Genomic DNA, 27,672 nt, shown 5'->3' on the forward strand with positions numbered 1-27,672 from the left:
GGTGTCAAACCAGTCCATCAAAATCTGCCCGCCAAAAACCATATGGCGTTCCTTTCCTTCTGCGCCCTGCCGTATGGCCATACAGCAGTTGTTGACCACATATGGGGTGTTTCTGTAAACTACAGAATCAGGGCAATATATATTGAGTTTTGTTTGGCTGTTAATCCTTGCTTTATTAGCGGAAAAAAAGGATCAAAATGGAAAATCTGCCCAAAAAGTGAAATTCTGAAATTTAATCTCCATTTTCAATTAATTCTTGTGGAACACCTAATGGGTTAACAAAGTTTGTAAAATCAGTTTTGAATACCTTGTGGGTGTAGTTTCTAAAATGGGGTCATTTTTAGGTGGTTTCTATTATGTAAGCCTCACAGTGACTTCAGACCTGAACTGGCCCTTTAAAAAGTGGGTTTTGGAAATTTTCTGAAAAATTTCAAGATTTGCATCTAAACTTATAAGCCTTCTAACGTCTCCCAAAAATAAAATGGCATTCACAAAATGATCCAAACATGAAGTAGACCATATGGGCAATGTAAATGAATAACTAACTATTATATGAGGTATCACTATCCGTATCGACCGGCTCTATAAACATATCACATGACCTAACCCCTCAAATGAACACCGTAAAAAATAAAAACTGTGCTAAATAAACCATTTTTTTTTGTCCCCTTACATCACAAAAAGTACAACAGCAAGCGATCAAAAAGGCGTTTGCCCACCAAAATAGTACCAATCTAACCGTCGCCTCATCCTGCAGAAAATGAGCCCCTACCTGAGACAATCGCCATAAAAATAAACTATGGCTCAGAATATGGAGACACTAAAACAATTTTTTTTTTGTTTGTTTTGAAATAAAAAATGTTATTGTGTAAAACTTGCATAATCGCCGCGTTCGTATCGACTGGCTCTATAAAAATTATCACATGACCTAACCCCTCAGATGAACACCATAAAAAATAAAAACTGCTAAATAAAAAATTTTTTGTCACCTAACATCACAAAAAGTGTAATAGCAAGCGATCAAAAAGTCATATGCACCCCAAAATAGTGCCAATAAAACCGTCATCTCATCCCGCAAAAAATGAGACCCTACCCAAGGTAATCGCCCAAAAACAGAAAAAACAATGGCTCTCAGAATATGGAGACACTAAAACTATTGTGTAAAACTTACCTAATATGTATACCTTTTTTTCGCCGCATCCGTATCGACCGGCTCTATAAACATATCACATGACCTAACCCCTCAGATGAACACCGTAAAAAATGTAAAATTAATAACTGTGCTAAATAAACCATTTTTTGTCACCTTACATCACAAAAAGTGTAAAGGCAAGCGATCAAAAAGTCTCACACGCACCCGAAAATAGTGCCAATAAAACCGTCATCTCATCCCACAAAAATCATACCCTACGCAAGGTAATCGCACAAAAACTGTCACAAAAAATTGTCTCTCAGACTATGGAAACACTAAAACATGATATTATTATTTTTTGCTTAAAAAAAGAAAGCATTGTTTAAAACATAAATAATAAAAAAAAGTATACATATTAGGTATTGCCGCATCCGTGACAACCTGGTCTATAAAAATATCGCATGAGTTAACCTGCCACCCTATCCCGTAGTTTCTAAAATGGGGCCACTTTTTTGGAGTTTCTACTCTAGGGGTGCATCTGGGGGGCTTCAAATGGGACATGGTGTAAAAAAAAAAAAAAAAAAAAAAAAAACAGTCCAGCAAAATCTGCCTTCCAAAAACCGTATGGCATTCCTTTCCTTCTGCGCCCTTCCGTGTGCCCGTACAGCTGTTTACGACCACATATGGGGTGTTTCTGTAAACTACAGAATCGGGGCCATAAATATTGAGTTTGGTTTGGCTGTTAACCCCTTGCTTTGTAACTGGAAAAAATTATTAAAATGGAAAATCTGCCAAAAAAGTGAAATTCTGAAATTGTATCTCTATTTTCCATTAATTCTTATGGAACACCTAAAGGATTAACAAAGTTTGGCAAATCAGTTTTGAATACTTTGAGGGGTGTAGTCCAAGCGTTTTAAAGTTATCAGCACTTAAAGTGACCCTGGTCAGATTTGCAAAAAATGGCCAAGTCCTTAAGGTAAAATAGGGCCTTAAGGGGTTAAAATAGCTGAAGTCTCAGCTGCTTTCAGTCACCATTTCAGAACATCATGATGTTCAAGAGAAAGATAACTACATATAAGGTATACATTCTTATCACTCTTCTACACTGGAATACAAAGTTACTTGTTAAAAGAAAAAAGCAAGACGAATGCCTCTCCCTGGAGTGTTCCCTACCAGTTCGTCAAATAATTGGGTATCCCATGTACAGTATATGCACCTAATACTTGGTCGGGGCTCCTTTTTGCAAGAATTACTGTATCAATGTGGCGTGGCATGTAGGTACTTCTGAGGTGTTATAGACTCCTCGGTTGCCTTGATAGCGGCTTGTGTTTGATTGGGCCGTAAACTCCCTGACCCAAACCCCATAAAGATTTTATGAGGTATTGTCAAGAGGAAGATGAGACACAAGACCCAACAATGCAGACAAGCTTATGGCCGCTATCAAAGCATCCTGGGCTTCCATAACACCTCTGCAGTGCCACAGGCTGATCGCCTCCATGCCACGGAGCATTGATACAGTAATTCATGCAAAAGGAGCCCCAACCAAGTATTGCGTGCAGATACTGTACATACATTTCAGTAGGCTAAGATTTCTGTTTTAAGAACATTTTTTTATTCTAATATATTTATATATAAATTTTCTGAGTTGCTGAATTTAGGTTTTCATTAGCTGGAAGCCATAATCCTCAACATTAAAATAAATAAATACTTAAAGATGACCTTTCATCGAATTTTTGTTTAAGTACCCTTACTTGAGGGGTACCCTCTTCTGATGCTGCCATCCTTGTTGTTTTTTCCGCATGCCCCCCACCCCCTGCAGTTTTCGCGCCCAGTATATTCATAATAAGCATCGGTACAGGAAGGAGGAGACTCCAGGGTTTCTCCGTGGGAGTCTCCTTCTCCCTGACTGTGCCGTGGTCCAGTTGCTGCGGAGTGTGTCACAGCCAGGGAGAAGAAACAGCTTTCCTCCAGATACCTATCTCCCTTGGGAACAAAGGATTGGGCAAGTTGAAATCCAACTTGCCCAATTCTTCCCCCTGACTTCTGCTTTATGGTCAGAATACCTCCATCAACGGGATCAGCTGACACTCATCCAATGTGCATCTATCTACATTGGTTTCTGTTTTTTCTGCTTCATCATTATTACGGAACGTTATGTACAGTGTCTTCCGTTCAGTTTCATTTCATCACATTTATATTGCCTTTTTAAGGTAGTAGTTCAACCAAAGGTTTTTTGTTTGCAGTCGTGTCACTCAGGAGGAAATGATTAATAAATGTCATATTACCTTTTGCGCGTGTTTTTATTTTTTTTTTAGCTATTTTTTCCTTTTCAGCCTACTAGATTGCTGCAGACTTCCCGTTATGGTGATGGTTTGCTGATAAGATGATGGAAATATCAGTTTGTGCCTCATGGCACGTTGCAAAAAATTGTGAAATAGTAGATTTAAAAAGTGTTGTGCATTAGTGAGGCGGCCACGAGGCTGTACGGAAAAAGAGCCACTTAGTTGAGGCCTGGCAGTTGGACCCCCAAGACTTGTAAGTGATGATATGCTCTAAAGATTTGGCATCATTTACTATAACAGTTACCCTCCAACATCATTGTCCAGTTTTCTTTTAATGATTCCTTAATGATGAGTAATGTAAAATTGCATATGTCACATTTGTGTAATAAATTGTGATTATTTTTTTCCAGCCCCATTGCCAATTTTGGAAAGGGGCTGGTGCTTAGCAATTAATTTACTAAGTTCTAAGCCAGAACACGCTACAAGATGTGGCACAAATCTTCACCTACTCTAGCTGGAGTAGATGTCCTTTTCTACCTTTAAGACAGTTGCTGATGGGTCAAAGAGGTTTGCGCCTGTTAATTTGGCCCATTTTACTGCAGCACACTTAAATTTAAAGAGGACCTTTCATGGGTCCAGACTGTGTAAACTAAGTTTTAGGATATGTAGGGCATACAGAGGGGATCTAATGGTACTTACAATTTTTTCTGGGCGCTGCTCCGTTCGCCCGCTGTGGCCCCCCCATTAAATTCTCCCGCTCTGTATGCTAATTTTCGCATATGAATAGGGAGGAGAAGACTGGCCTGTTTCTCAATGGGAATCTCCTTCTTCCTGGCTGTGAGCTGTGCAATCGCAGTGGAGAGCATCACAGCGTGGGAGAAGGTGATTTATTTATTTTTTCTCTCCCTGGGTGTGGCCCTCTCCACTGCGATTGGACAGCGCTACAGCCAGGAAGAAGGAGATTCCCATTGAGAAACAGGCCAGTCTTTTCCTCCCTGTTCATATGCGAAAATTAGCATACAGGGCGGGAGAATTTAACGGGGGCCAAAGCGGTGCCCAGAAAAAATTGTAAGCGCTATTAGATCCCCCTCTGTATGCCGTATATGCCCTGATACTTACGGTAGTTTATAAAGTATGGACCCATGAAAGGTCCTCTTTAAGACTGGCGTATGAAATGCCAATCTTAATACATTTCAGCTGATCCCAGCTACAATACATGAAACTTTTATCAAACCCTTAGATTTCAGAAAGTCATCCAGTCATATAAGGCTCAGTCCTCAGAGCCCACCTGCCGGTCATGTTTTCAGGATTTCCTCAGTATTGAGCTGGTGATATAATTATGCCAGTGCATCAGGACTTACCAGGGTGCTCATTGTGTGGGATATTCTCATATTTAGACTGGCAGGTAGGCCTTGAGAACTGGAGTTGAGCAGAAACACTGATATTAGGTGTATGAGGGTGTCTTCTTGACACTCCCCCAATAGCAGATGTGCTGGGGCACACACACCTTTTGTTCTCAAGGGTTAGAAGTCCCAAGATGCACATATGCGAGAACATCTGGTCATAGCTGTGGAGCCATCTCCCATGACTTCCTCAATCATACATACTTGTTTAGAGTTTTCATATTCTTTGGGGGGGAGTGAGTGAGACACAGTGTTGGAGACTTATCAAGATTGGTGCAAAGGAAAACAGATGTGGTTGTCCATAACAACCAGTCAGATTCCACCCTTAATTTTTCAGAGCTCTTTTGGAAACTGAAATGATCGATCTGATTGGTTGCTAGGGGCAACTAAGCCATTTTTCCTTCAATATCTCTACTGGCAAGCATTAATCTTGTTAAAATCCAAAATGCCCAATCTTCATTTTCCCTGCCTGTCTACAGTCAAGTGACTGCATACATACAGCTTTAGAATTTGGCTTGGCCAGTAATGGCATCCAGAGCAAAAGTGCAATTTCTGGTTAACCCAAGTAATGCAGCTTAACACTATGAGCATCCATTTAACTCTGGATACACGAGGTGCTCCTGCTTGTGTTGCATTTTTTGGACTGTTATTTAACTTCTCATTTGCTTTCCTGCGCAGAAAGTAGTTGTCGCAAATGATCTGTTAAGTTCTTGCCAAAGGAAAACTTTATAGGCTCCTTGTGCAAGCTACAAATCATCCTGAGTAATGTAACTTTCTGTTTTTTTCTCCTCTTCACGCCAATGCTGCCTACCTGCGATATTATTGCAACCACTACTTAATGCAAGAACAAGCAGGTTGGTGTAATGGTTTGTGCTCCTTTTTTCTAAGCAGCCCTGTGAATCCTAGTGTGAGGAAGAAAGCTTTATAACCTCAGTCTGGCATTGAGCCGCTATGATTTTATCTTCATAGTCTTAGAAGACCATTACTGGTTTTGCTGTGAATTCCAAGACGAGCTAAATCTACGTTGTTTTCTTGAAGCAGGTGATTCTGGCCCCTTTTCATCATGGTTACAGTGTTACAATTCCTAACCTGTATCTTGCGATGCACGGCTGCGGTGCAGAGTTTTCTACTAACTGCGCCAATTTAGGTGATGGCTTGTGTGTTGTGTAGCTTTTGTATTGAATGAGTGCACATTTCAGTACAAGCTTTGGTTTTTTTGGATACGTTTTAATCCATGTGATGATGGGTTTTCCACTTGATAAGTAGCAGCGTATGTTCCTAGGTCCATGTGTCATGTTAACATTTGTCCCATAGGCAAGAAGAAGGTGTCTCCAGATAAAATGGCAGAGATGCAAGCACGGATTGATGAAGAAAGGAAAGTACTTGAAGCAAAGCTTGACATGGAGGAAGAGGAGCGGAATAGAGCTAGGGCAGAGCTGGAGAAGAGGGAGAAAGATCTGCTTAAGGCCCAGTGAGTATTATAGACAATGCAGTTCTGATTTTCAGTGGTCAATCCATCATTTCCAGACTTTTTAGGTTTTTATCCAAATGTAATAAACTGCATGGACATATGTCTTTTTTATTTTTTTATTTTTTCCAACCTCACAATGTTTGCGTTGCTCATAGCATCCAATCAAATCCCATTTGTATAGGGCCTTTAAAAGATCAAATCGGGGAACTGGTATGATGCTATCTGCAACTGGTCGTGTCTTCCTTTACTACAGTTTTAAGAAATCTCCCCTTTGGTGGGTAGAATATCTTAGCCTGCTATGGTATTATGCCCAGTAAAAAAATAAATCAGAATCCTTATGTTAATTTATTTTTACCATTCAATTTAGCCCAGTAATAACAGAGCTCTAATAAAGAAAACAGAATGGTCAGGATTATAATAGTTTTCTCGGACACCACACGACTTGTCAACTGTACATGCGACTGCACCTCCAGGTGTGACCATTGCACGCACATCGGCATCTGCACTGGTTAGGTAGCAGCAGAGCCTCTGCGCTTGTGCCGCTACTCGAGCAACGATGCAAGCGCAACATTGACTGGGTGAAGAAAGGTATCTGGTCCTATCAAGAGGAGGGAGAAATCGCTTTAGTAGCGGGGCAAGCTCGCTGCTCAGGAAGGAAGATTTTTATATTTTTTATGAATTTGATTTGTACAAATCAGTTAACTCATCACTACTTATAAGCGATAAGAAACTGAAGCTGGAAATAATTCCAGTTAGGGTGCGGCCATGCATGGTGTAAGTTCTGAGGATTCTCTGCAGTGGAATTGTGGAAAATCTGCAGCATTTCCAGTAGCGGCAAAGTGGATGATATACCAGAAATTTCATCCACACTAGAGAGAATCTTGTGCTGTTGGTTATTAATCCATGACATATCAGTTTATGCTTCGAATTTTGCCATCAGCAGATTTGGCCAAAAAAATGCAGCTGCCAAAACTGCCCAAAATCGGCAGTTATTTTTTTTCCGACTGCATTGTTGGCAGGTTCACAGCGGTTATTCTGCTAATTTCAACATTTACACTGCACTGTGGCTTGTAACCTTGTATTGCCGAAGGTAAAGCCCACAGTATATATTGACATGTTTCAGGTGAAAACATTTGGGGGGTACTATCTCTCTTTGGGGAGAGAGCGCCTTAATCAGCGTGAGGACACTTATAGGCCATACATGCTCCTCTGGAATTCTGGGAAGAAAAGGATGCAAATGAGCTCTTAACAAGCTCTGCCTCTAATGCTACCACATGAAAGGCAACTATCCTATAAGTCAATGTTCTACCCTTCAAATAGGCCTTGAGACATGACTCCAATATTAAATAAGCCAGCATCTCATCTGCAGTCAGCTGCTTCAGGGTGATTGCCCCTCATCAGTGCAGAGCAGAGGACAGCTGCCTTCAGGGGTGTAGCTATAGGGGGTGCAGGGGTAGCAGTCGCTACCGGGCCCAGGAGTCTGAGGGGCCCAAAGACCCTTGTGCCACATAAGACACTGGCATTGTAGAAAGTGCATGCTGGTCAATTTACACCTCTGGCTGGAGGGAAGGGGTTAGGTCAAGAATTAGGCATGGGAGAGTGACGTTTCAATGTTTGCCTCAGGCAGCACGAAGGCTATGTACTTCCCTGCCCCTGACCACAAAGCACTGAGGGAAGGGTGGGCCCAAGCTGAACTCTAGCACCAGGGCCCATGAGCCCATAGCTACGCCCTTGGCTGCCTTGCATCTGGCGGCATTAGAGGCGGTGCTTGTTAAGAGCTCATTTGCATCCCTTCCCAGTAGGGTTGATGAAGATTATTAAAATGATACCTGAAAGGAGCCCCTGGTTTGTCTGTGGGTGAATCACCGGCCGGACAACCACTGAAGACCAATACACGTTGATAGGTATAAAATGGTTGCTGCTTTATTTTGACATCGTAGAAAATTTATAGCTTCAAACCACAAAATTAGCATATACCTCCCCTAAGTTTAATCCAATCAGGTAACGAATTGATCAATTTCATCTTTATACAGCCAAAGTAAAAAAAGTCATGATAATTTCCTAGAAACAAGGTACATATGTGACGCATTTATAATTCTTAGAATTTAGATATCTAACCACCATGTTTGTCAACCTTCGCTCTGTTCAAATATTTCGCGGAATCATCCTTGTTTATTTTGTACCAACATTTATCTGATAAAACATCCTTCACTTATCTAAACCAAAGATGAACGTCAATATACAAGATGCTTATATAACCAGTATTATAGCAAATGTAAAATATATGTCTAATGCACATATTAGATATAAGTGTAAAAAGGTATATATGTATATATGCATATATATGTTTCTGCAGCTATGATGTCATGCATTCAGCAATTCTCTCTCCAGATACCTTCATCATAAATGTGGCATTCTTTTGCAAAGCATGCATATCTCTTTCTAGCCATGCGGTTTTGAGCTTCAGACAGCCATTTCCTGTTAGCTTGTGTTACTAGACCTTGTTGTTACTTCCTTTAAAGAAGAACTCTGTATACTTTAATACAAGCATATAAGGCTGAATTAATACATATATGTGAACGTGTGTGGATACAGACATAATTTCCTTACAATCCCCTCTTTGATCATATGGAATTCCCATTCCATATGATCACTCCTTATACCACACACCATTTTCATTCTCTGAATCATCTGCTTACTAAATGGTTCAGGAAAGTTTTGATCTTTCAAGTTCTCAGTCTCTAGTTCATTGGTATATTCCCTGAACATGAATTCTTCCTCATACAAGTCCTGCATAGTCTTTGGATCCTCTGGACAAAGTGGTTTAGGATAGCCTCTTAGCCATTGCTCATATCTACTTTGCAGGCTTGGGGGTATGATCAAAGTCATTTCCTTTGAAGGCATCTTGTCCAAAAGACTCATGCTTGTTCGGGGAATTCCTTCTGGACTCCTTCCGGTGTCTTCTTGAGCCGGCTGGCGTGTATCCACTGCGGACTCTGGTCAGTAAGGACAGCCGTTCGAGCAACTCTTAGAACCTCAAATGGACCTTGATATATTGGACCAGTCTTGTGGCGGACAGCCAGTTGTTTCACCAGAACCTTGTCTCCGGGCAAGAATGGATGAGTTGGGTCTGTGGAAAGAGGAGGAAAGGTGACAGCAACCTTATCATGATTTTCCGAGAGTATACCTACCAAATGTTTCACGTACTGCTCCTGCAAGGCAAAAACGTTACTGTCAATATCTGGTTCCTCACGGGTATTAGGGGGTCTACCGAATAACACATCATAAGGTGACAACCCTGTCTGTTTATTTGGTGTCGTTCTTATTTGGTAGAGAATGGCGGGTAGAAATTTCAGCCAATCCTTCAATGTTCCTGAAGTAGCCTTTTTTAACCTATCCTTAATGGTTCGGTTCATTCTTTCCACGACTCCTGCACTTTGTGGGTGATAGACTATATTGAGCTTCCACTGGAAACCCAGAATCTTCGTCAGTTCTTGTATTAGTTTGGACTGGAAAGCAGGTCCCTGATCTGAATGAATTACCCGAGGGAGTCCATATACTGAAATCCATTGATTTATCAATGCCCTAGCTGTCACACCAGCTGTTTCTCCTGAAGTAGGTACGACTACACACCATCCTGAGAACCTACAGACTATTACAAGGAGATATCTTATATTCCCGGGTTGCTTTGGCATATGTGTGTAATCTATCTGCAAATCTTGCAGAGGGCCTGTAGGGGGTGGTAGATTCCCATGTCTTCCGTGTGCTTTTCCTTGAACATTATTCTGTGCACAAGTCATGCATGAGTCGACCAGATCGTCTATCAATCTCTGCAATTGGTGTGTACAGAACAGTGACTTGTAATGTTCTGATATGTATTGTTTTCCCAAATGTCCAGGACCATGAAGATAGGATATTAGGAGCGGTGCTGATGCGGTGGGAACCCCCAATATCCGATCTTTTGTCCACATACCTGTACCTGTCATCTGCAGTCCCTGAGATTTCCAGTACTTGATATCCTCACTGGTAGACTGCTTCTGTAGTTGATATACTACTGACACCCAGTTTTCACTTTCAAAATCTATCATGAAAAATAACTTACTTTCCCTTCTCGTGTCTCTCTTGGCTGCCATTTTCGCTGCTCTGTCTGCTAAATTGTTTCCCATAGCTTGATAATCTCCTTTTGCAGAGTGTCCTTTCACTTTTATCACACTTATAGCTTCTGGTAGTTGAATTGCACGTAGCAGGTGATCTATGTATTTCTGATTCGCTATCTGCTTCCCATCTGCTGAGATATATCCCCTATTTTTCCATATTAATGCATAATCATGCACTGTTCCAAATGCATAGCTACTGTCAGTATAGATATTCACTTTGTGTCCTGCGAATATTTCACAGGCTCTTGTGAGCGCTACCAGCTCAGCTTGTTGTGCCGAAGTTGTGACAATTGGCTCAGCTTCTATCACTTGATTTGGGAGCATGACCACAGCGTAACCTGTTTGATATGTCCTGTCATCTGGTCTTGTGCATGATCCATCCACAAAAACATCTATACTGTCAGTCTGTGGCGTGTCCTTTAAATCTTTCCTAGGTGTTGTGCATGACAAGATCACTTCATCACATCTGTGTTCAGGTATTGGGTCTACTTGTTCGTCAGAACCTTCACACTTAAGTCTCAAAAGTGTATGCAAAAATCTTATCACTGGTGAGGTGTCTGGACATGTCTTTATCACCAGGTTTGCCGTACTGAGTAATATGGTCTCATATCCGGACAGTCTCTGAGCTGTCATGTGTTGTGTGGTCATGTTTTGAAGGAGGGACAAAACTGTATGAGTGGTGAAAAGTTCCATTACATTCCCATGGACTATCTTAGTAGCATCTTTTACTGACATGGCCGCGGCTGCTAATGCTTGGAGACAGTGTGGCATTCCAAGAACTACAGGAGGTAATTTTCTCGATAGGTATGAAACTGGCCTGTTTCTTCCCCCGTGTGTCTGTGTCAAAACCGCTGCATAGGTTTCTCCTGATACCACACAGTATAATTGGAATGGCTTTCCATAATCTGCCAGGGCCAAGGCTGGGGCTTGGGTCAGGGACCGAATCAATCTCTCAAAGGCTTCTACTCTGTCCTCTGTCCACTCCACTACCTTTGGTGCTTCTGTGAGTGTAGTTTTCCTTAGGATTGAATCCCAATGGGAGCAATCAGGGATCCACTGCCTGCAATACACTATTGACCCTAGAAAGGACAGCATTGTAGCTTTGTCCCCTGGCCTGCTTAGGGAGGTCACTGCCTTGACTCTAGCGGGTGAGATCTTTCTCTCTCCTGCCTCTATTATGCACCCCAGATACTCTACCTGGGTACTTGCATATTGGATTTTCTTCTTCGAGGCCAGGTGTCCTTTGCTTGCCAAGTGGTCTAATAAACTCTGTGAATCTATTTCGCAGGCTTCTAACTCCGAATTGGAGAGTAAAAGGTCATCTGTGTACTGTATTAAGGTGGATCCCCTCTTTGGTTCCCAATCTTCCAATGTAGCCTTTAATACAATAGAAAAGGCTGCTGGACTATCCCCAAAACCTTGTGGGAGACGGGTCCAAGTCACCTGACCATCATCAGCCCACTGAAAAGCAAAAAGACTTTGTGCATCCCAAGCCACTGGTATGGAAAAGAACGCATTACTGAGGTCAACTACAGTGTAGTATTTGGATCCAGCAGGAATGGCCCCAAACACAGCTGTAAGGTCTGCCACCAAGGGGGGGAAGTGGGATAATTGCCTTGTTTACCTTCCTTAGATCCTGTACCAATCTCCATGTGCCATTATTTTTTTTTACGGGATTTATCGGTGTATTCCAGGGACTGACAATCTTCCTAAGAATTCCCATCTGTAAGTATTTCTCAATTTGCGGCCTTATACCCTCTAACTTTTCCTCACTCAATGGGTATTGTTTCTGAAAGGTTGGCATAACCCCCTCCTTCAAACAGGGCCGGTAGGGCTCACAGTTAATCGTTCCTACTGAGTCTTTACATTTAGCCCAGATTGGATGATTTTCCAGGGACATTGGTATGCTTAAAAAGAACCCATTCATGTCACGTCTCTTTGGGTTTGTCAGGTCACATTTCATTGAGGTCGCTGTCAGTCTTCCCTTTTTGTCAAAAACTAATGAAATCTGTAATGCTGCCATTAGATCCCTTCCTAATAGGCAAACGGGGCTTTCTAGCAGGACTGCAAAAGACATGTGCGTCACTAGTTCCCCCGTAAGAGTACAAACCGGGAGCGGTGCTGTCACCTTATGTATCACTGTCGTCCCATTGATACCCATAGAACTTCCTTCGGTGCATTTGTCGTTAATGAAGTCTATTTTGTTTACGCTTGAAGTCGTTGCTCCGGTGTCAAGCAATAAATTAACTGTAATACCATCAATCTGCAGTATTACTTGTGGTAAAACTTGCCAATCAGTTGGAACAAAATGCATAATGAAGGACGGGACTCGTTCTGGGCACCCCTAATAGTGATTGTTCCCCCGTGGGGACGGGTGTTCATGCTCAGACCACCTCTGTATTGATTTGGGAGCCAGTGTCTGGGTCTATGGCTGAGAGTATTATCTGAATATCCTCCATTGTTAATTGGCTCCCTGCAGTATACTTCTGCAGAAACATTGCTGCTGCTCTAGGGTCCTTTTTTGGATTGGGACACATATCCTTCAGTTCTTTCATTAATCCTAAAGGAAGAGGGATATGGACTTCAGTGTCACCTACAGTGATCATGGGGAGCTGTAGTTGTGTGCCTTTTATTATCCCCTTCCTCAGGTGTTATAGCGAGTTTGGAAAATATGTCTGTCAGGGGTTGCATTATTCCAGGTACTCTAGGGGTGGAGGTTGCCAGGGGCCTACCATGTTCTAAACTGTCTGCCCCTATCTGTGTTTCAGTTCTCCTACTGTATTCTTCCTGAGCTCTGGTTTCCCAGTCCTTCCTCACCCTCCTGTACTCTTGTCTTAGTTTTTCTATCTCGGTCAGCAGCTGGTCCTTTTTGTTAGTTACAGCTCTGGTTTTCCCACATTCTCCTCCCAGAATACCCTTCAATTCATCCATCTGTTCCTCACTAGGGAGGTCAGTATTATCGGGGTTCTCGTGATCATATATAACGGGAAAGACATTCTGAAGGGGAAGTTGTTTAATGTAGACTATGTCTATCCTTAGTTTATCCCTCAGTTGGGTCAACTCCTGTACATAAATGTCCATACTTTTTCTATATTCCTTTCTCCTTTCCTGAGCCTGTTTGACATGTGGAGTCACATTTTTTTGTTCCCTAAGTGCTGCTGCCACTATAACTGCAGTATTCACAAGGGAATCTCTATCCCCCAAATCCGGGTACAGTCCGGTTCTCTTTTGGTTCTCACCAGAAAATAATAATAATTCTGGTGCGGTTGCTTGTTTTGGACAGGGGACCTTATCATAAGGGTCTTGTAGCATGTCCTCCGTAGAGACAGCTGGGAGTGTTGCCTTTTCTGGTTCTAATACCGTCACATCATATGCCGGTGGTTTATCTGGTAAGGAGGGCAGAATTTCTGACCATGGAACTTCTTCCTCTTTACTCACTGTCCCCCTATCCTGTTTTAAGTATATGTGATGGGTTGGTGGAAATCTCTTTCTATACTCTTTTAATGCTTTCTCCCATTTCTTAAAACATGTTTTCATATAATTTTCATCCCAGGCACCGGCTGGATAGTTATATTTCGGGTGAAGCCCCACCATTTTTCTAACCTCCTCCCAGTCCCCTTCATTGCGAGGACCTACATCGCTGATCTGCGTAATACACAGTTGCTGACTGCGGTCACAGATATTTACCCAAAATGGATCAGTTACACTAATCCCACAGGTGCCTGATACAAAATGTAACGGTGTGGGTCTGGTCTCTGGCTCACCATCCAGATCCTTTCCCACGCCGTTACCCATAATGTTTATTGCGATTGACAATGAACTCTATATATATATATATTTGAGCAGCAAACAGTGAGGTGGAAATAGCAGCGTAGAAATAGCAGCAATTGAATAGCAGCAAGTAATTGTGTTAGTACTGATCAATTAAGCCAGCACAATCAGATTTTCCACCAGTACAATATTCTTATCACACGTGTAAAATATCTAATATGGGCAACACCATTTATGGACTTAATAGACTGCAGTAATCAATGTCACCTTCCAAGTTATAACCGTACAGTTATGTTCTTTAAACAATTCACTCCACAGACAATCCTAGTGAGTTAGAAACCAACATCTGCATTGAGATGTATGCGTTTCCCTCACTGTTTCTTTTGTATCATATGTATTCCTTTACATATATTCCTGGTACCTTGTTTCCTTGTTTCACATAAATCCAGAGTTATCCTTTAACTCATTCACATATATCCGGAGTTATCCTGTAACTCAATAAACCGTCAAGTGAGACTAATTCCCACTTGTAAAATCCCTGCCAACGTCCGAAGAGACTAATTCTACATTCGGAAAATTCCCTGCCATCAATATGATGTATGTTCCTGGAACAACATCCCCTGCCAACCACTGTGCCTATAGGAGACGCCGCTTCTATCAGGATACGCAGAACACTGAGTGCTGCCTCGTGTCTGTCCCACAGTCATATGAACACTAAACTAACCTGCCATCAACTAACCTGCCATCCAGTATACATTAGATATCCACCGTATCCAGGAGAGAAACATTCCAACCAACATAAATAGTGGCAGAAATTATTACTCACCTGGATAGTCAGTGAACCATCCTCTGCTACCAATTGAAAGGAGCCCCTGGTTTGTCTGTGGGTGAATCACCGGCCGGACAACCACTGAAGACCAATACACGTTGATAGGTATAAAATGGTTGCTGCTTTATTTTGACATCGTAGAAAATTTATAGCTTCAAACCACAAAATTAGCATATACCTCCCCTAAGTTTAATCCAATCAGGTAACGAATTGATCAATTTCATCTTTATACAGCCAAAGTAAAAAAAGTCATGATAATTTCCTAGAAACAAGGTACATATGTGACGCATTTATAATTCTTAGAATTTAGATATCTAACCACCATGTTTGTCAACCTTCGCTCTGTTCAAATATTTCGCGGAATCATCCTTGTTTATTTTGTACCAACATTTATCTGATAAAACATCCTTCACTTATCTAAACCAAAGATGAACGTCAATATACAAGATGCTTATATAACCAGTATTATAGCAAATGTAAAATATATGTCTAATGCACATATTAGATATAAGTGTAAAAAGGTATATATGTATATATGCATATATATGTTTCTGCAGCTATGATGTCATGCATTCAGCAATTCTCTCTCCAGATACCTTCATCATAAATGTGGCATTCTTTTGCAAAGCATGCATATCTCTTTCTAGCCATGCGGTTTTGAGCTTCAGACAGCCATTTCCTGTTAGCTTGTGTTACTAGACCTTGTTGTTACTTCCTTTAAAGAAGAACTCTGTATACTTTAATACAAGCATATAAGGCTGAATTAATACATATATGTGAACGTGTGTGGATACAGACATAATTTCCTTACAATACCTATCTTTTCTCTGTAGTTAATAGCATTGTGGAGAAATTTCAACTTTATAAATAAACAAATGAGGTATTGGAGCACCAGAAAGCGTGCTGAGGCTACTTTCACACTGGTGCTTTGGCTTTCCGTTTCTGAGATCCGTTCAGGGCTCTCACAAGCGGTCCAAAACGGATCAGTTTAGCCCTAATGCATTCTGAATGGAAAAGGATCCGCTCAGAATGCATCAGTTTGCCTCCATTCTATCTCCATTCCGCTTTGGAGGCCGACGCCAAAACATTTCTTGCAGCGTTTTACTGTCCATTTTACACAACTGAGCCAAATGTATCTGTCCTGGCACACAATGTAAGACGACCACCGCTGCAGCGCAGACACTAGGTGGCCAGGACAGGAGCTGCTGCGCATGTGTGCCTACGTCTGCTCCCGTGGTCCCGGCCACCAGGGAAGCTGGAGCTTTTTGATATAGTGTGCTAGTAAGGCCACCACTGCTGGATTGTAGGGTGGTCGTACCACCTGTATATGAGCAGTGTATAATGCGATGGAAACATTAAGCCAGCAAAGGAAACAATATGGATAATAACAATACATTAGTAAGTGCCTGGTATTAACTTTCTCTACATGATAAATGCCATTTGCTGAAGTGAGACAACCCTGTTAATGATCTCTTGTCATTCACAGCCTATCAGTAAGATTATTCTTGTGCTTTCTGTAATATATTTTCTCGCTGGTATCATTGGGGGACACAGGACCGTGGGTATAGCTTGCTGCTGCCACTAGGAGGCGACACTAGGCTGAAAAGACTTAGCTCCTCCCTTGCAGGCTATACCCCCTCCAGCCTGGAGAGAGCATGTCAGCTTGTGCTCAAGCAGTAGGAGCAGTAGAAACATGTGCAAATTAAAAGAGAACGCAACAAAAGCCGGCGGAAGCAAACCCGCTAAACACCCGACCGGCAACCAAACATCACCATCAACAATAATAAATACTGAGTGAGCGCTGTGTCCCCACGCGAGAAAGAGATTTTACAGGTGAGTTCACAAAAATCTCGTTTTCTTGCTGGTATAATTGGGGGGCACATGACCGTGGGACGTCCTAAAGCAGTCCACGGGGAGGGAAAAAAATCCACGCCCCTGGAAATTGCACCCTCAAGAATGCTTAATGCACTGCTGCCTGCGAGACACTGCGGCCCGGAGCAGCACTGGCGATGCCTAGGAAGCACCTGGCAAAAAACTTGGTGCATGTGCGCCAGGAAGACAAAGATGCTGATTTATGCAACCGCGAAATGTCTATCAGCGGTGGTAAGGCGTGACAGCCCCACCGATCTGCCTGGCGTGGTGAGTCTCGTAGTCTACCCACAGAATGGGCACTGAAAATGTATGACCACCATCGGATTGACATGACCATCATTACTCATGTCGTAAGAGAGGTAATCTCAGATACAGGTAGCACCCCCAGAACCAATGGGAAGGCTTCACCTTTAGAAAGAGGGATGTTGTAGGCATCGCAGCCCATTAACCAGGACCGGAACCGACACCCTGTGCCAATGCAGATGAGGGGAAAATGGCAATGTAGGAGCCACCAAGGCTTGCGGTGTGGCCTTGAACCTTGAGCCAGAAAAGGATGGAAGGAGAAAATAGGCCAGGGCTAAAGCCCATTCTCTATCGGAGACTGGTACTATACAGAAGAACCCACAGGATGATAGTGAGGCGCCAAACTCTGCCTAAGGAGGAAGCCATGCAAGGGGAGCCACAAGGCTATGGCTAGCACCATATTCCAGTTTAGAGGGGTCCACATGGCAGAGGTCACCGAATGCGGCACTAGAAGCATCCGCCACCAACGAAAGAGCTGTGGAGGGGGAACCATAGCATGTCGTGACAAGGCAAAGACCCCTCGTACCATAGTAGCCACAGCATGTCCCATCAGCGCAAAACTGAGGGGGAGGCCTGAGGACCTGCCGTAGAAGTCATGGGACCATACGACCCCAGTTAAATAGAACTAACCTAAAACACTCCACCAGGCAAGGGCGCCGAACAAGAGCAACCGCCGAAGCCAGCACCAGGGAAGAACCCTTACCTGAGGGGGAACGCCCCACTGCAACAACTACGACCCCTAGCACCAATCACTACGACCCCTAGCACGGAATCACAATATTATGTGCAATTGCGTACGCCCTCCATATTGTTGAGGACAAATACCATGACCGGCTGTAACAGTGGAGGCCCATGGACATTAGGGCTGCGCATCTTCACTCGTCTCACGATTCGATGCGATTACGATTATCAAGTCCACGATTCGATTCGGCGATGCATCACGATTATTACCCAAGTCCCCTTGTTTTTCAATTTTACATCAAAAAATTAATTCAATCAGTCAGAAATTGCACAAAAATATTTATTTGTATCTATTGTCAGGCGGATCCGTCTGACAAATGCATTGAAATACCGGATCTGTCTCTCCGGTGTCATCTGGAAAAACGGATCCGGTGTTTATTTTTTTCACAGATTTAAAGGTCTGCGCAGATCGGAAAAACGGATCCGGTGTTTATTTTTTTCACAGATTTAAAGGTCTGCGCAGATCGGAAGAACGGATCCGTCAATGCAGCAATTTTAATGCCGGATCTGGCACTAATACATTTCAATATAAGTTTAAAGCTGGATCCGGCAAGTGTTCAGGATTTTTGGCAGGAGAGAAAACTGTAGCATGCTGCGGTATTCTCTCCGGTCAAAAAACGTAAGAGGGACTGAACTGATGCCTCCTGAACGGATTGCTCTCCATTCAGAATGCATTAGGATAAAACTGGTCAGTTCTTTTCCGGTATTGAGCTCCTAGGATGGAACTCTATGCCGGAAAAGAAAAACGCAAGTGTGAAAGAACCTGAGAGACCATCAGTATGTTAGTCCTGGAGGTTTCAGGTTGATAGATCCTGTGTATGCTACATTGTATCCACAATAACCATCCTCTCAGTAGGGACTGATACACGTGTGAAGGGGCTCTGATGGTGCAGGATCAGTAACTGTCAGTAAATCTGACACCCCAGCAGTTTCAGATCCCTGCCCTTAGCTGAGAGTTGTCAGTGTGGATCACCTCCTGCTGGGAGCAATCTCCTGAATAGTGTGAGATAAATGTAGACATTCCCAGACTGGCCACTAGGGGCCGCTGTTTGACCGCCTTTCATAGACCCGGAACCTAAAGTTCCGTCCACTGTAGACGGAGGGGAAGAATAAGAAGAGAAGAGACACAACCGAAAAAAATAAAGAAGAAACATGGCGCGGACGGCAAAGGTATGAGAAGCGGCAATATGAGCTGTGTAGGTGGCAGGCGGTAGGTGTATATGCTGTGTAGGTGGCAGGCGCTTTGGAGGTAGATATTACATAGGTGACAAAACTCACCTCGCCGCCAGCCACCGCACGTCCGCACTGCCGCCTGCTTCTGAGTGTCTGACTGGGAGCCGGAGATGCGCGGAAACCACGCCTCCAGCTCCTCCTCACTCAGTCAGACCTGGCTCACTCAATGTTGTGGCCACCCCCTCTGACACGTCAGCGGGAGGCGGGAAAGAAGGCGCCCAAAAACTTTTTTCCGACTCGGCTGCACGGCGGACGCGACGCTGACGTCATCAACATGCATCGATTTATTTAAAGCAACCGCATCGATGCAGAATCGCCGGGGGTCGAATCGCGATGCATCGCTGCATCGATTATATTCGACAGCCCTAATGGACATGTGGTTCTCTAAGACACTTAAGTGTTGCCGTGTAACCCCTTGAGAGGACAGAGGGTGACATTCATGCCGCAAACCAGCCCCGGCAAGAAAAGAGGATACAACGGGGAAATAGCCACGGTATCCACTGGCGACACCCATATACCACTAGGTGAAGAGTGTAGGGAACCCAAGATGCTATCGCATCTAGAGCCATCGTGTAGTTGAATCCCAAGAAGCTTAGTTACCGATCACTAACGAAAAGGTAATGTAACAGTAAGCATGGAGATGTCAACGTGACTGAAGAAATAACCTCCAGTGGTAGTGCGATACTCCACATAAGGAAGGGGGTAGCGCAGCAGTCAGAACCATACCCAACGGTACTGGAAGTACCCCACTAATGGAGTTTGGCAAAGCCTACGTTGAGCAGTGCCTCAGTGGTAGTGCAACCACTCCGCCACAAAGGTGTAAAAACGCATATGACAGGAACTGTATCCCGAGGAAGTGCAAGCACACCACCTAAGGAAAGGGGTGATGCATATGGCAGGAATTAAGTCCAATGGCAGAGAAATTACACCGCTTATGGACGGGGATAATGCATATGGCGAGTCCCGTACCCAGTGAGAGTGCAATTACTCCACCTAAGAGAGGGGTAATGCATACGGTAAATGCTGAAATCAGTGATAATGCCATAACGCCAGCTATGGAAGAGGCTAATGCATATGGTAAGTATTGTACCCCGCGGAAATGCAAATTCCACCACCTACGGAAGGAGGAACGCCTGTGGAGCCAGCGCTAGTGCAGTTAGTCTACCTAAGAAAGGAGGTAATGCCTCAGGCAAGTACCTTGTCCGGTAGTAGCGCAAATACTGCGCCTAAGGAAGGGGGTACTGCATACGACAAGCACTGCTGTCTACCGTGGATGCAATCTTAGAAGATTGCGCTGGGTTCATGACAGAGTCCGAATTGGTGACCGAAGGGGGCTATTTCCATGGGCGTGGATTTTTTCCCCTCCCCGTGGACTGCTTTAGGACGTCCCACGGTCCTGTGTCCCCCAATTATACCAGCAAGAAAACGAGATTTTTGTGAACTCTCCTGTAAAATCTCTTTCTCGCGTGGTTCATTGGGGACACAGCTCTCACTCAGTATTTATTATTGTTGATGGTGATGTTTGGTTGCCGGTCGGGTGTTTAGCGGGTTCGCTTCCGCCGGCTTTTGTTGCGTTCTCTTTTAGGCTACTTTCACACTAGCGTTCGGGGCTCCGCTTGTGAGTTCCGTTTGAAGGCTCTCACAAGCGGACCCGAACGGATCCGTCCAGCCCTAATGCATTCTGAGTGGATGCGGATCCGCTCAGAATGCATCAGTCTGGCACCGTTTGTCCCCCGCTCCGCTCAAGCAGCGTTCGGGTGTCCGCCTGGCTGTGCGGAGGCAAACGCATCCGTCCAGACTCACAATGTAAGTCAGTGGGGACGGATCAGTTTGAAGTTGACACAATATGGCTCAATTTTCAAACGGATCCGTCCCCCATTGACTTTCAATGTAAATATAAATGAACGTTTGTTCATGGTAATGCAAACGGATCTAAGCGTTTGCATTATAGGTGCGGATCCGTCTGTGCAGATACCAGACGGATCCGCACCTAAACGCAGGTGTGAAAGTACCCTTACTTTGCACATGTTTCTACTGCTCCTACTGCTTGAGCACAAACTGACATGCTCTCTCCAGGCTTGAGGGGGGTATAGCCTGCAAGGGAGTCGTCTTCACATTTTTTTCCTGCAGGCATCCAGATGTTTCTTAAATTATCATGTTTTGGTTACATAGCCAAATGTGATTATTTTGATTTATTAAAATGCTCACAGAGGATTTTATTTTTTTATGTGAAAACCTAACACCTGTGTAAAAAATGGTGGTAAGTGTTCATTCTATAAATAAAATGCAATCTTGCCTTTCTCATGTAGACAGGAACACCAATCACTTCTGGAAAAGCTATCTTCTTTGGAAAAGAAGGTCATTGTTGGAGGAGTAGATTTGCTGGCCAAGGCAGAGGAACAGGAGAAACTTCTGGACGAATCAAATCAGGAGCTTGAAGAGCGTAGAAGACGAGCCGAGAAACTTCGGAAGGAGTTGGAAGAAAAGGAGGTTTGTGGTTGAGTTCTTACCTAAGGGTGCATTCACACGACCATATAAACGAGTCCACATCCGTTGCTGAACGGATGCAGATTAATTTCAATTGGGCTGCAAAAGATGCGGACAGCACAAAGTGTATTTAGTTTCATTCCGCAGCCCCGCAAAAATATAGTGTGTGTCCTATTCTTGTCCGAAATCGCAAACAAGATTAGGCATTTTCAATATCGCGCCGGCCATTTTGTGGCTCCAGGAGTAAACCGGACAACCTTTAGGATCATCCTAAATAAAAAACAAGGAAAATGGTAAGTATTTACTTGACATATCCCATGCCACAGCTTCCCATCTCCTGCCAAGCTCTATTTACCAGCGTTGTGGTGATGTCATCTCGACAACATGTAACTGCTGCAGCCAATCACTGGCCCTCCTGGTGCACCACCGAGGCCAGTTATTGTCACAGTGTTGTCAACATGATGTCACCGCTGCAGCTGGGTACGTAGAGCTGTATCTGTCAGGTAAGTACTCATCTTTTCTTTATTTCAGGATTCCCTCCTGAAACCATGCAACCCCTTTTTAAGTTTTGTGTGTTTTGTGTTTTTGAAAATGTATAAGTTCTCCTTCTTACAGCTCATTTAGACGGCCGTATTTGTTTTGCGGTCCACATTATAGGTCCTGGATAGCCCCTTTAATATTCACTGCACTGAACTGAATATTAATGAGACTGCCAATGTTAGAGACCTGAAGTGGCCTGGGTCCCTGACTGTAATTCTGCCTTTATGGCAGCCCTGACTGACCATCCGTGAGGAGTGAGTCCCTTCTAGTGCAGAGTCTGCTGTGGGGTTTTGCTTTCTCACTGCACTTCTACATAGCCTGTGTGGTTGTCCCTCTGCAAACCACTTTGTGTGCTTTCCTCCCTATATATAGCCAGTATGAACGGCTTTCTTAGATCCTCTCCCCAGAGTGTACAACCTTACCCTCCATGTTAACATCTCAAACATTGAGAGTCGGGAGGTGAACAGCAGAGGGAACCATCAGAAGCAGGAGCTGGTCTCTGTTGGATTTATGTCAGATTCTGCAGCACCACTAGCACTGGGAAAACTTAGGATGTTGCTTAATTTTGCCTTTGGGAAGAAAATGAACAATAAAAAAAAGAAGTGCGGTGTGCCTACAGCCTGTAAGTCCTTATCTTTTCTTTACAGCAAGAACGGCTGGATATTGAGGAGAAATACACAAGTTTACAGGAGGAGGCACAGGGTAAAACTAAGAAACTGAAGAAAGTGTGGACCATGCTTATGGCGGCAAAGTCTGAGGTTTGTTATAAAACAGTGTTGCTTGACGCTTCAAGACTAGATTACAGTAGGTAAGGCCACTTTCACACTAGCATTTTTACTGGATCCGGCAGGGTTCAGCAAAAACGCTTCGGTTACTGATAACACAACCATCTGCATCCGTTATGAACAGATCTGGTTGTATTATCTGTAACATAGTCAAGAGGTCATGAACTCCTTTGAAAGTCAATGATGGAGGGATCCCTTGTGTCAGATTGGGTCTCCGCATCCCAGGACGGAAAGCAAACTGCAACATGTTGCGGTTTGCTCTCCGCTCTGGGAACACAACTAAACGGAAAGGAATGCATTTTGGAGCATTCTGTTCTGTTCAGTTCAGTTTTTTCCCCCTTGACAATGAATAGAGACAAAACTGAAGCGTTTTTTTTTTTTTTTTTTCACTTGAATGTAGCTTAGCCGCGCCCAGGCAAGTTGATACTAGTCGTGACGTCACTGGGCCAGCCGTAAACAGTGAGAAGGCTGATGTGTTCTTGGAGCGCCGCTGCCTTCTCAAACAACTGATCGGCGGGGGCCCCCGGTGTCGGACCCCCGACGGTCAGATGTTGATGATCTATCCAGTTTAAACAAACTGCAGGACCCCTTTAACATCAGACCAGTTTCACAAGAGTAAGTGTCCCAGCCCGACTGCGGGTCTTACTGACCTGAACTCTCAGCATCCTGAATCCCTAGGATCCTGTCAGTTCAGGTCATTCGGCTGAGAGCATCTGTCTTATGGCGCCCAAATGTACATGTTTTAGGATTGTGTGAAACTGGGAGCAGAGATTTGGGCTTACACATCTGTCCAAGCAAGGTTGTAAAGATTGCGTTTTGAAATTTTACATTAACTGGCAAGTCAACGGTTACTTACCTGTGTTACACTTTTCATAGATGGCCGATCTGCAGCAAGAACACCAAAGAGAAATAGAGGGGCTATTAGAGAATATCCGACAGTTGAGTCGTGAACTTCGACTTCAGATGATCACCATTGATAATTTTATTCCACAGGAATATCAGGTAATGCAATAATTGGATTGTTCAGATTATATCCATTTGTGGTTTGGTGCACTGCATCGGTTTGTAAATTATATGTTCAAGCTTGGGAAAGCTTTTTGATATTTTAGGGAATCCTCTCAGACTTGGATGAAGATATGCAAGGGGTACAGTATTGATGACTTAGCCTAGACTCCCGGCACCCCTGCTGATCAGATTTTGAACAGACTGTAGCCTTCCTGTAAGAGCTATTGGTCACTTGGTCTAAGTGCTGGTCATTCCCATTCAAGTGAATGGTACTGGGCAGCGATACCAGACACCGCCACTATACAATGATAAGCTATGAGGCCATAGCGCTCACTGGAGGGCCACCACCTCTTCAAACAGCTGATCGGTGACACAGCCAGGGGTTGGACCTCCACTGATCTGATATTGATCTATCCTGAGAATAGGTCAGCTTTGTTCTCATGGAGAACCGTTTTAAAAAATACCTCTTTTCTCTGCATATCTTTCAGCAGGTTGGAGATATTCTAAGGATTCAGATTGAAATCCCCACTGGATTTACATACTGATGGCGATGCCTCTGTTTAGTAAAAGTGTGGGATGAGAATGTATATATTTTTTTTATATGAATGGTTTGGCGTGTACAAGTTAATAGAGTTAAGACACTGCATGTGAACATAATTTTTATATTCCAACAATGTATAGATATAAAGGTGATGTTACCAGGTATTGCAGAATAGTCAATCTCCAGCCTGTCGGCATGGAGGAATGTGTTCCCGCTCTACTGTGGAAACTTCTCAGATGTCTGATGCTTGACGAGTTTTTCGCATGCACATCCGTTTTTAAATCCTCCTCCCAGGGTTTTTTTTAAAGTTTGCCACGGAAGAATTCTCCATTTTTTTTTTGCCAGCTCTTTCTTGGGGAATTTACTGGTATGTTTTGGACAGTTATCTCCTGTGGCTCTCCAGCAAATGCAAATCCTTCTCACCCATCATGCTCTGATAGCTTCAGGCTGTTAGAGCATGATGAGAATTGTAGTATTGCAGCAGCTGGAGAGCCACATGTTAGGGAACACTGGTGATTATGTTGCATGGTCCACTTTGACTGAGCCTCAGACTTCTCATAGGCAGGCTTAATGCTCAGTCATCCTCTGGTACCATGGAAGAATTCATAGTTCATCCTGTGGTGGTGAGCTGACCAGGACCTTATGTAGCAAAGCCATTTTTTAAACCAAGGGAAAAGCATTAAATGGGTTCTGTAGCTTTTTCTTTTCCAGGATCCCCCTGATCAGCTGTTTCAGAAGGCAGTGACTCTGTTAGTCACGCCACAGCCTTCTCGCTGTTTCCCACGACCCAGTGATGTCACGACTAGTATCACTGGCGGCTAAGCCCCACTGAAGTGAACGGGCCTTAGCCGTGCCCAGGCCAGTGATACTAGGCTTGATGTCACTGCGCCTGCGGGAAACAGCGAAAAGGCTGTGGTAATACTGCCTACACTGCTGCCTTCTCAAACAGCTGATCGGCAGCGGTCCTAGATGTCGGACCCCCACCAATCAGATGCTGATGATCTGTCCAGAGGATAGCTCATCAGTATGAAAAAGCTACAAAAAATGAGCAGAGAATGGTATAAAGTAAAATGAGCATTACTTGCCCATTAAATCACCTGCCGCTCCAGGTGCGATACCATCCTATACATCATTCATGTGACCGTCACACCCATCCCCTGGCCATAGCAGTGGCACTTTGATGTACATCACGAGTCCTGAGACCAGTAATTAATACTGGAGTGGCAGGGGATTTAACAGGCGACACAGTTAATCCAAAGTAATTTTTTCTGCTACCTTTATCCTTATGTAGTATTTTAATGAATATGGGATACTTTCATATAGATATTGTTGTATAACAAAGTTTTTTTGTTCTTTCTTTTTCAGGACATGATTGAGAACTATGTCCACTGGAATGAAGATATTGGAGAGTGGCAGCTGGTAAGCAGTTGTCTTAGTTTACAGTAATTCCTCTTCTAACCTTCCAAGTAAATCTAACGTGTGTGTTTTCATCTTTCTTTGTAAGAAATGCGTTGCATACACTGGAAACAATATGAGAAAGCAGACTCCAGTGCCTGAAAAGAAAGAAAAGGACGTAAGATGCTTTTTATCTTTATAGACTGTTATATCATTTTCTTGTTACTGTGCTGAGGACTCCTGAAGACTTGGCCTGAAGATGCGATTGGCTCACTAGTAACGCCGATTGCGCTGCTGTCGTTTCCATGTGTTTAGTGTGGAGCCCTCTTCTATGAGGTCCTAACTGAAGGGTCCCCCTCTATTACCTGGAGCAGATGTAAGGATAGATACACCACTACATATTATCACTAACTTTTAACTTTGTTTTTCCATCTCGAACATTGGTCAAGACAGGAGTGCCACAATATGATGGGATAAGGTCATACACCTTGTGTTAGCTAATAAGTCATGTAGAGATATAAGAGAGGAAACTCCACAGAAGGACCATGGGGATTTCTCGTGCGTGGCATTGGGGGACACAGCACCATGGGGTATATGCCCAGCTGCCACTAGGAGGCTGACACTAGAAACAAAAAAGTGTTGGCTCCACCCAGGTGGGCTATACCCCTCTGCTAGAGCCAGAACAACTCAGTCTAGTTCTAGTGTCCGTAGGAGGCAGACATGACCTGCTAGCAGGTCCTTTTTCTGCTAATTTTTTATTTTATTTTATTTTTATTTCTTTTAATTTTTTCCTCTACAGGTAGCAGGGGCGGCTCCATCGTGTTCCACCTTAGTTGCCCCCCTGCGGGCGCGTACTCGGGTACCTTGCAGCCACCCAGTCCCCAACGTGACCTGCTTCTGCAGTGGATTCCGGCAGACCCACGGTTTCCGTGTTGAGTCCGCCGAGGGGGTGGTCATGCTGCGCCTGAACTAATCGGAGGGTGAGTATGAGCTCAGCCCCCCCCCCATTCCCCCCTAGTATAGCTGGGCCTTCACTCTCCTACTCTCCTTCTCGGGGGGGGTCCCCCTTCTGGAGCTTTTTTAATGGAGTCGGCTCCTTTAAGACGGCCGTTTCGGCCTTCGCCCTCTCCCTACCTCTGGTGACTGTGTCCCCTCCTCTGCCTGTCCTCGGCGCGGACTGTAGTTTTTCTCCTGCGCTGGCGGGCGGGGGTTGCCGGCGGCGGCGCTCTCCTCTCTCGTCCGACTGCGCCTTGACATACTAGAGGCCGCGGCTTTTGCTCGGCCTAGGCCGCGGTCACATGGGCGGGCGTCGTCTCCGCCTCCTGGGCTTCCCGGGCTTCCTCTCTTGCCCCTCCCCTTGTGGGCGTTCCTCCGGAGGTCCCTCTTCTTTCCGCCCAATCCAGCGCCAGCGCGGGCTGCTAAGGGGGGCGTTTCTTCTGCCCCGGCTTTCTCTGTGCCTGAGCTGAGCGGTCGCGTGCGTCGCCATATTCTTCTGCGCTCCGGATCCTCCAGCTGTCGGTTTTCTGGGACACAGCACCATTGGTCGTGGTAGGCAGCCTCTGGCTGACTTCTTCTTTTCCTGGGCGGTGCGTCATCAGGCTTCGGCTGCCCAGCTTTGCCGGGCCGCCACCTGGGCGTCAGTTCACACTTTTTCTAAATTCTACCACATTCATTCCCTGGCTTCTGCTGATGCCAGCCTGGGGCGTAAGGTTCTGCAGGCAGCGG

General features: G+C 44.2%; 2 protein-coding genes across 9 annotated transcripts in view; one reads left to right on the plus strand and one right to left on the minus strand.

The window, feature by feature from the left end:
- Nucleotides 1-27,672, plus strand: part of KIF3A (kinesin family member 3A) — an 80,734-nt gene that overhangs the window by 47,658 nt on the left and 5,404 nt on the right. For 2 of the 7 annotated variants that reach the window (XM_044280823.1, XM_044280824.1), the window contains 8 exons: nucleotides 5,663-5,671; nucleotides 5,787-5,858; nucleotides 6,132-6,288; nucleotides 21,504-21,684; nucleotides 22,869-22,979; nucleotides 23,883-24,008; nucleotides 25,918-25,971; nucleotides 26,057-26,125. In XM_044280823.1, the coding sequence (XP_044136758.1) occupies nucleotides 5,663-5,671; nucleotides 5,787-5,858; nucleotides 6,132-6,288; nucleotides 21,504-21,684; nucleotides 22,869-22,979; nucleotides 23,883-24,008; nucleotides 25,918-25,971; nucleotides 26,057-26,125 (779 nt within the window). The remainder of the gene's footprint in view (nucleotides 1-5,662; nucleotides 5,672-5,786; nucleotides 5,859-6,131; nucleotides 6,289-21,503; nucleotides 21,685-22,868; nucleotides 22,980-23,882; nucleotides 24,009-25,917; nucleotides 25,972-26,056; nucleotides 26,126-27,672) is intronic. The other 5 variants (XM_044280825.1, XM_044280828.1, XM_044280827.1 and 2 more) reach the window with 3 other exon arrangements.
- On the minus strand, nucleotides 8,775-15,690 carry LOC122928220. Of its 2 annotated transcripts, none has more exons than XR_006387865.1 (2): nucleotides 15,043-15,690; nucleotides 8,775-9,418 (listed from the first exon to the last, which is right to left on the minus strand). XR_006387865.1 is itself a non-coding variant. In XM_044280830.1 (2 exons), exons 1-2 carry the CDS (start codon nucleotides 11,538-11,540, stop codon nucleotides 9,207-9,209), a joined length of 1,491 nt encoding a protein of 496 aa, XP_044136765.1. In that variant the 5' UTR covers nucleotides 11,541-12,001; the 3' UTR covers nucleotides 8,782-9,206. The 2 variants fall into 2 exon arrangements, 1 of the variants encoding a protein (XP_044136765.1); XM_044280830.1 differs by lacking the exon at nucleotides 15,043-15,690 and adding an exon at nucleotides 10,262-12,001 and having other exon boundaries at nucleotides 8,782-9,418.

This window comes from Bufo gargarizans, chromosome 2 (genome assembly GCF_014858855.1).
Source record: "Bufo gargarizans isolate SCDJY-AF-19 chromosome 2, ASM1485885v1, whole genome shotgun sequence".
Lineage (NCBI taxonomy): Eukaryota > Metazoa > Chordata > Amphibia > Anura > Bufonidae > Bufo > Bufo gargarizans.